Genomic DNA, 9,800 nt, shown 5'->3' on the forward strand with positions numbered 1-9,800 from the left:
CACTCTATCAAAAAGGAAATAAAAGGAAAAAATTAAATTCTCCATTATTGGCTCCGGTGAATGCAAAAAGAGAAAAAAGGGGAAAGGAAAAAAATAGGCAACTTCGAAGGAACTCGCAATGCCACGTGGAAGCCCATTATCGTTTGTCTCATCTAGAACAACATGAGCCAAACACGAGCATTTGTCCTACGTGGGAACGTTCACTTGCATGAGTGGGGCCAGTTCCAAAGAAGAAAGCGGCATTGACGTGGGACCCAGACAAGAAACACGTGGACTGCCAAGGTGGCAATTGTTGGGAGGGAGACAAAAGTGTGTGAGTCATTTAGAAGCACGTGAAATTCACACGCGTGGGAAAAGCAGCAGCAGCAAGCCATTTCCCACTAATACGATCGCTGTTTAGCGTTTATTTTACAGACTCGTATCACACTTCCCATAACTAATTAATACGAACCAATACTACTAAACTACCCCTATTGGATTAGAGACAATTTTGCCACTGGAAAGTGCAAACATAACCAAACCCTTTTTCTGCAATTAATTTAGGTTAATTACCAAAAAGAAATATTTTTTCTGAAAACATGCCTTTCTGTCATTGCGTTCTTAAATTACATTCTCAGTGCTCGAGTTTTTATAAATATTTATTTAAAGTGTGCATTAGATAAAATCAGAATAATTCTCTGACCAGTTTTTATCTAATAGAATATTAGAAATGGAGGATGACATTTCTAATTAGGTATGCCATTCTCAATTAATTTTAAGGTCTGAATTATAAGAAAATTAACTCTTGACAATATTTTATCAGAATATAAAATTTAATTACTTTTCACATTTTTGAGCTATTAATTAAGTAAAATCTGAGATGTGAATAGCAAATATTTGTTGGTGTAAGCACAGTATAAAGATACACCAATATAAAACAATAACTTTGAAATAGTTTTAAATTCTAATTTTTACTAAATAAATTTTCTATAATAAAAATTATTTGCTTACAATCTTTTCACTCATTAGCGTATATATATGCACTCACATCTTATATTAAATTTTCGACTGGTTTGGATGTTATATTTGTTTCTCTTGTATTAGGTTTGGTTTGTTAGTCCCTGTTAATGTCAACTTAATTATTTTATTTAATAAAAAGGAAAAAAAATAGAACGAAGACTTATTAACTATGCAACTTTCGTCCTTATTTAATAAAATCTCACTGGCACGTTAAAAGAGTAAATTCGCTCCTTAGTATTAAATTTCTGAATCTTTAATTGGTATTGATATTTTAATTTTAAATTTTAAATTTTTAATATTGCCTACTATTTTTCTTGATATATTTTTACTGGTGTGTTTATTAGAGATGAAATATTTTTAATTGATTTATCATATTAAAATATTTATTTTATTAAGTAGTCAGAGGGGCTTTATGAATTAAGGAGAAAACTAAAGAAAAACTCTAGCTATTTCTTCTCTTTCTCTCTTATTTTTTTTGTTCTCTATTAAAGTTTCATCTTTTCAGCGATAGTTCTTTTTAATATTAATATTATTTTAAAAATTTTATAGTCTTTTATTATGAGAGTGTTGTATTTTCCCCCACGAGAGTAGTGAAAAGAAAAAAAAAGATTCAATACAACATTCAAACATTTGGGCTTGGCAAAAAATACCTATAAAATCGATATGTGGCTTAGTGCCACTGAGTGAAGTGTTCTTCCCACATAATTAAAATTTAATACTCTGTCAATATGATTAATGATTGTCAAGAATAAAATTTTTTACACGTAATTTTTAATGTTTGATATTTTTTTAGTCTTTTATAACAAAATGTACTTATTAATCCTGATTAATAGAATATCCATATTTTTTCTGACAGAGATAAAAGAAAAAAATTTCATGTACTTAGTAGGATAAATTATTAGTAACTTAACATTATTGATGTGACGGATCAATTAAAAATATTATATTCTTAATGACCATGTAAGTTAAAATAATTAAAAAATATTGTATTTATCTTAAACTAAAATAAAAATAAAAATAAAAATAAAAATACTAATATAAAAAAATTAAATATTAATATCAATTTAATAGAATCTTCAAAAATTTAGTATTAATGAAGCAATTTATTCCATTTTAAAAACTAAAATTAGACATTTATACATAAAATTCTAAATTTAAATAATTACATATCAGTCTCTAAATTTGTAAAGTCGTAAATACTTTAATTCCTCAAAATAATATATTTCTCACCCATGATATTTTAAAAAGTACAAATTTTAAAACAGCAGGCATTTATTAAGATAAATCTTAAGAGTGTATTAATATTTAACTCAAAATAAAAATAAAAATATGGCAATCAATATAGCATTTTGCAGGTGCATTCATCATCACATCATCATCAGAGAGGGTCTATTGGTAAGTGAGGGTCCACCAAAATGGATGGCTATTATTTCTCTTTCTATGTTAGAGATACTAGACAAGTCACCTTCTTGTCTCCAAAAGTCAAAAGTTCATACCATAACTTAGGCTTAATCAAGCGGTTTAGAAAAATACAAAGCCACAACAATGTATATATTTTGGTTAAGAAAAAGAAAAGAAAAGCAAGAAGAATAGAGGTCGCCCATGTGTAGCTTATATATTTTTGATTGGATATTATCACACTCTTTCTCTCATGCAAAAGAATCAATGCTCCATATGGACCCTCCAATCCATTTCTTGGTGTTGGAGTTATAGGATGTGAAATGAAATTAAATATATAAATCCCATGCCCTAAAATTTATAAGTGAATTAAAAAGGTAACAAATATTCTTAAATGATGAGGACTTAAATGCTCTTTCTATTTATGTTGATAAATAAATATTGCAATTCATCATCTCCCATTTCATGTAAAAGGAAAGAAAAACATAATAATAATAACACAAAATACCTTTATATTTGAAATACTTCTCTCTTAAAATTTCTTTATCTTCTTAATATGGTTCAATAGACAGTTCAGTGAATTATACATATAGTTGTTAAATCCAAACCAATCTTACCGGTGTAATAGGAAAATTTAGAAATTAAATCCTTTGAAAAAATGGATTTAATCCTATTTCAATTTAAAACAAATCTCTATCGTCATATGGAAAAATGATATTTTCCAGTCTACTGAGTCAATCGATTCAAATATATCCAACCTTCATAATTAGACAAAGAAAAGGAAAAGATCTTAACCACAAATTACTAGTGGCCTTCTTGTGTAATTATCAAAAAGACTCAAGACAATCCCTTAAAATATAATTAAAATATAACTTTTAAGGGGCTGACGGGCAGCCATGTCAGCAGGTAAACGACAGGGGTATTATAGTCAAAACAGCAGAGACCAATAATTACGACCGCAAGACAAGACCGTGAACCAAATTATCCTCCGACAAGACCGAGCGTAGACCGGAGATAATCAGATATAGAAAATAAAACCAAACATGTAAATAAACCATCTCAGGAAGGGCATTCTCGTCATAAAATGGCGCCCAGCATTTCCACTATATAACAAGCTCACTCTTCCTGACACTTTCCAAACCAAATCCAAAAAGCAAAGAAAAAAGAAAAGAGGAGAGAAAGAGAGAGTAGCATTTCTTTGGCTGCTATCAAATGGCAAGCAAAACCCAAATCCAAGACAATGGATTTAAGCCAAACGGAGAACATTCATCGGCAGCAGAAGAGCATGAAAGATGTTCAGTGGAGGAAGTGGCATTAGTAGTACCAGAAACAGACGATCCAACACTTCCAGTGATGACATTTCGTGCATGGTTTCTCGGTTTAACATCATGCGTGCTTTTGATATTCCTGAACACTTTCTTTACTTATCGTACACAGCCACTAACCATCTCAGCTATCCTCATGCAAATTGGTGTCCTTCCCATTGGCAAGTTCATGGCTAAAGCTCTACCCACTAAACAGTATAAGATTTTTGGTTGGGGTTTTAGTTTGAATCCTGGTCCTTTCAATATTAAAGAACATGTCATCATTACTATTTTTGCTAATTGTGGTGTTTCTTTTGGGGGTGGCGATGCTTACTCCATTGGTGCTATTACTGTTATGAAGGCTTATTATAAGCAGAGCTTAAATTTCCTTTGTGCTCTCCTTATTGTCTTGACTACTCAGGTGTGTTTTCGTTTTACATATTTTTTAATCTTTTAAGTGATTCAGTACTATGCATTTGATTTTAATTTAAGCGTGTTTTGTGGATTCTACCTTCTTTTTGGCTAGAAAAGTTTTCATTTCGGGTTTCTTTTGGTTTATTTAAAAATTTATTGGATCTTATTTTAATTTTTTATTGTCTACACCTTTTGAAAGCTTTTGAATGGGCATGATCGATCTATAATATATATTAATATGAAGTTGCTTTTCCTTTTAGATATTGGTACTTTATGTCTTTTTTGTTTTTATTCTTTTACATTAGAATTTGCAGATTCTTTGGCTGTTCTAACTTCCTTTTGTATGATATGCAGATATTGGGTTATGGATGGGCTGGAATGCTTAGGAGATATCTGGTTGATCCTGTTGAGATGTGGTGGCCTGCAAATCTTGCTCAGGTTTCTCTATTCAGGTCTGTTTTTTTTCCTCCACTATTTTCTCTTTTGTTCCTTGTGAACTTCTTACTATCCGTTTGATTGATGAGAAAATCTAGGAAAAGGAAAAAAGTTTGGAGGCTTTTTATCCTTTCAGTTTTAGAATTTATGTTTAATCTGAACCTCGAGAGAGTAAAAGCACTTGTTGTCTAGTGACTTCTTTAACATGGTTCCATGATTTTGTTGAATATTTTAGGCTTTTGTTGATAACATATTATATGGTAGGACATTTTTTATTCTCTTTCCAACAATTCAAATCTTTTGAGAAGACGATAATTGATTTATTCTTCCAAAATATTGGATGACAGCTTGTAGTTCAAATTCTAAAGGTGACGATGATTATGATGGATATATAGTAGCAGCAGTACTGTAGTAAATAAACAGATTGAAGTTATACATAGCATCAGCAAAATTCTTAATGTCTACTTGACATCATGCCCTTGTTTTGGAATAAATTAAGTGAAAATTTGTTGATTATTCTAGTGGCATAAGTTCATTTGTTCTTATGCAACAATAGCATGCTTATTGGTTGCTAATATTCCAAGAGGAAACACTGCCTCTTTCTAGAGGCATAAACATATTGTTAATGGACCACAAAATTCCTTTTCTTGTATAAAGAAAATGTTCTGCTTGTGTTGTCTATGGACGAGTTATAATGGAAAATTGGCATGAAACAAAAGTAGTATGCAACTTCATAAATTGTGGTTAGCCTGTAGTTTATTTCTATGGGGAATTATTTTGATCATATGAACCTCTTGTCTCTACAGAGCACTCCATGAAAAGGACCCCAAAAGTAAAGGCATGACTCGGATGCGATTCTTCCTTTTAGTGATGATAGCAAGCTTTCTTTATTATGCACTTCCGGGCTACTTGTTCCCAATATTGACATTTTTCTCATGGGTCTGCTGGGCATGGCCTCATAGCATCACTGCTCAACAACTAGGGTCAGGTTACCATGGACTCGGAATCGGTGCCTTCACCCTTGATTGGGCTGGGATTTCAGCATATCATGGCAGCCCGCTGGTGACTCCCTGGTCATCCATTCTCAATGTTGCTGTTGGCTTTGTCATGTTTATCTACATAATAGTGCCTCTATGCTATTGGAAGTTTAACACTTTTGATGCTCGGAAGTTTCCAATATTTTCTAATCAGCTGTTCACTACTAGTGGACACAAATACGACACCACAAAAATCTTGACCCCAGATTATGAGCTGAACGTTCCTGCTTATAATAGCTATAGTAAGCTCTATCTCAGCCCTCTGTTTGCCCTGTCGATTGGATCAGGATTTGCAAGATTTACGGCAACTCTTACTCATGTGGCTCTGTTTCATGGAAGGTAGACTGCTTGCTTATTCCAAGTTTTATTCGGTCAAAATATTTGTTTGAATGCAAGTGTGAATGGACCTTAGACTAAAATGAACAGTGACGAATTGATTTCCATTGTCCAGTGATATTTGGAGGCAAAGCAGGTCAGCAATGAAGAATGCAAAACTGGATATTCATGCAAAATTGATGAAATCTTACAAACAAGTGCCTGAATGGTGGTTCTTCATTCTTTTGATAGGAAGCATTGTCCTTTCTTTATTAATGTCATTTGTGTGGAAAAGTGACGTGCAGCTGCCATGGTGGGGTATGCTCTTTGCCTTTGGCATGGCTTGGATTGTTACTCTTCCCATTGGGGTCATTCAAGCAACTACCAACCAGGTAAAAAGGCCAGTTATCCATTTTCTTGGTTCTTTATTCTTTACTGCCCTTTTTAGACAGACATAGGGAGCTTGCATTCAAATTGAGAAACAAATTGCCTGCTCGATTTTTGATGTCATACTGTTCTTGCGTCCTCAATGCAGCAACCTGGATACGACATAATAGCACAGTTCATAATTGGGTATATCTTACCAGGAAAACCTATTGCAAACCTGCTTTTCAAGATTTATGGACGAATTAGCACTATCCATGCTCTTTCTTTCTTATCTGACCTTAAACTTGGGCATTATATGAAAATACCACCACGGTGCATGTACGTTGCTCAGGTATTGCAGCTCGGAAACCTGTGTGGTTGAGCATTTGAAATTATTGTTTCTGTGTGGAATATTGACAGTTTGGTGATTGGCTTTTATCAGTTGGTGGGAACTTTGATAGCTGGTACAGTCAATCTTGCAGTTGCATGGTGGATGCTGGAGAATGTTGAGAATATTTGTGATATTGAAGCACTCCATCCTGAAAGTCCTTGGACATGTCCCAAATACCGAGTCACTTTTGATGCTTCTGTCATCTGGGGCCTGATTGGACCAAGACGACTCTTTGGACCCGGAGGATTGTACAGGAATTTGGTTTGGTTATTCCTTATTGGTGCTTTCTTGCCAGTTCCTATTTGGATACTGAGTAAAATGTTCCCTGAAAAGAAGTGGATTCCGTTGATAAATATACCGGTTATATCATACGGCTTTGCGGGAATGCCACCTGCAACTCCCACAAACATAGCAAGTTGGCTTGTCACTGGAACAATCTTCAATTATTTTGTATTCCGATATCACAAACGCTGGTGGCAGAAATATAATTACGTCCTCTCTGCAGCACTGGATGCTGGTACTGCATTTATGGGTGTACTATTGTTCTTTGCTTTGCAAAATGAAGGAAAAACTTTGAAATGGTGGGGAACAGAAATTGACCACTGTCCCTTGGCAACATGTCCGACTGCACCTGGTATTACAGTTGAAGGATGTCCTGTGTTTACATAGCGAGTTAGTCGTAAAATGCAGAAGTGGCTTAGTTGTAGTAGGGAGAGGGGAAATACAGCAGAGCAGGAAAAGAACTTGAATAACTAGTCTTGTATATTTCCACAAGCTTCTTTAACACCATCGAAAGCGAAAGCGAAGATCTCTCTTTTCATGCTCTATATGCTCCTGACTTAGTTTTACAATGATTGAATGACCTACTATGGGAATTTGCAGTATCCAAGTATCACCATATTATATCATCTTTGATATGTTTTCCTTATGTCTATCCTACTTGGGGAATTTATTGTTCTAACTGTACAGTTGATGAATGTAAACAATATGCATCTATATTTAGTAGAGCTTGTCTTGAATTTTGATTCATTTGCATCTTTTGAGGTCAAGCCAGAGTCCCAGTCCTACACAGCTTGGAGCTGCTCTGATTAAGGGACTCGCTTAATCCTGCTGCTCGGCTGTCTTTCGCTTTTCTTTCCAGTTATAAAAATGATTATGTGCATGACACAACTTCTGCAGAGTTATTAGCCTCAACAACTGATTTCCCCTGCTTATACAGCATGTGCATGCTCCTACTTTCTGGGTCTCAGTTGGTGTATGGAAATGCAGATATCTGACCCATAAGTGCAGGTATCTGACCCATAATTGTGATACAGAAAATTTAGCTTAGGTTTCTTTTTAGGAATTCTTTCATAAATACCCAAAAAAAGACCAAATATATTATTTTTACAGAAAATTTTCTTTCAAAAATATTAGAAGTTAGAGATTTTATTTAAAAAATGCTTGGATAACACATCTATTTCATTTCAAACTTTTTCAATATTTCCATTTCTATCTTCTTAAAAAGCTTTTTCATATTTTTCTTTTCACGTTAGCCAAATTCTATACTTTCATTATTTTTCTTCGATTACCTATTAATATTACTTTTTATGATGATTTAGAAATGAAAATCAATCATTAAATAGAAAATAATCAGATCTGATATTTTTATTTTATTTTTATTGAAAGTTAGATCAAGTAACAATAATCTCAATTTTTTTTAGGTAGATCTTTGATTGTTTTGGTCGAAATATAAATGCAAAACTCAAAAAAATTGTATATGTTTTATGCAAAAATACAGAAAATTATATATTTTTATATACAAATGGTATATGTTATAAAATTTAGAGTTTTTTGAAATATTTTATGAATCATTAATGTTAAATTATAAACTGAATTTATATTATTGTTGAATTTATTAAGAATACAATTTATTTTATGTATAAGTCAATTTTGTTTTAAAAAGGAATATAAAAAATATTTATAACTGTATAGTAAAAAGTATATGTTAGGTATATTTTAGATATATGTTAATCAAAATTTTAATTCATTTAATTAACATATTTTAATTTCAATAATATTTTTTCCAATAGTAATAGATATAATACCAGTTTTAATTGATTGATTTAGTTAAGATTTATATATAATCTCACTATTATTAGAAATAAAAAAATATATCATTATGATAATTATTTTATTATTATATAATGAAATTATTAAAAATCTTGTATATAAGATATAATATAATAAAAAGATAGAAATAAATGAGACTCGTTCGACAAAATATGAAATACTTTAAAAATATATTTAATATCCGAAATATTTTAATATATATATATATATATATATATATATATATTAAAATATTTATTGTAAGAAACAAGGCTCCAGAGTGGAAGGTCGGGGAAATCAAACCATCCAGTCTGAACACCCTCCCCGTAGGAAAATAACCATTCCTTACGGAGAGAATGAAATAGAGGCTACACCTTACAAATTGATAGGAGAAGATCTTGAGAAGAATGTCAAGAATATTGTTCAGCAGAACAATTTCTCGAATACCTATTTTAACATAATAGGGAAGCAGCTTGTTAGGATAGAAAGTCGGATCCAAAAACCTCCTGTAGTCTTCACCTCTCCAATCCCCAACACTGATCATCCAAAAGAGATAAGCCAATCAGAAAAGCTCGAAAATCCAGTCTTCAAATCTTACCAAATCTCAAAGCCTAGCCAAGATCAATTTCAGAAGCAAACTGAGTTTGCTAGAGCAGTCAGGGAACAACTTAGCAAATTAGCCACTTCTGAGTCCTCCAAAAACTTAGTGTCAGATACTCCTCAAAGCAGTAAGAATATCAGTGCTATAGATCAAGCCCAATGCAATGAATCCAATGATTCAGAGCTTGAAAGTGTTACTGAAAAATTCTCCAACATCAACAGATTGGGATGGCAAGCCCCTAGATTGACTTGGCATACTTCTAGGAATATCGCTCCAGATCTAGGAATAGAAAATAGGAATAATATCCTAACCCAATCTAGATTCAATGCCTCTTCCGTCTATGAATGGAATATAGATGGAATGTCAGAATACAACATTCTTGGTCTCTTGCAATAGATGACCATGGCGGCCAATGCCTACAAAACCCAAAGTGGTACCTCTGATAGAGC

General features: G+C 32.7%; 1 protein-coding gene across 1 annotated transcript; it reads left to right on the forward strand.

Moving 5' to 3' along the window:
• The first annotated feature begins 3,509 nt into the window (after positions 1-3,509).
• Positions 3,510-7,688, forward strand: LOC8280762 (oligopeptide transporter 3). Its single transcript, XM_048369957.1, has 6 exons — positions 3,510-4,122; positions 4,470-4,567; positions 5,357-5,926; positions 6,039-6,294; positions 6,438-6,620; positions 6,711-7,688. Exons 1-6 carry the CDS (start codon positions 3,610-3,612, stop codon positions 7,326-7,328), a joined length of 2,238 nt encoding a protein of 745 aa, XP_048225914.1. The 5' UTR covers positions 3,510-3,609; the 3' UTR covers positions 7,329-7,688.
• The last annotated feature ends 2,112 nt before the right edge of the window (positions 7,689-9,800 follow it).

Source organism: Ricinus communis, chromosome 10 (genome assembly GCF_019578655.1).
Source record: "Ricinus communis isolate WT05 ecotype wild-type chromosome 10, ASM1957865v1, whole genome shotgun sequence".
NCBI classification, from domain to species: domain Eukaryota; kingdom Viridiplantae; phylum Streptophyta; class Magnoliopsida; order Malpighiales; family Euphorbiaceae; genus Ricinus; species Ricinus communis.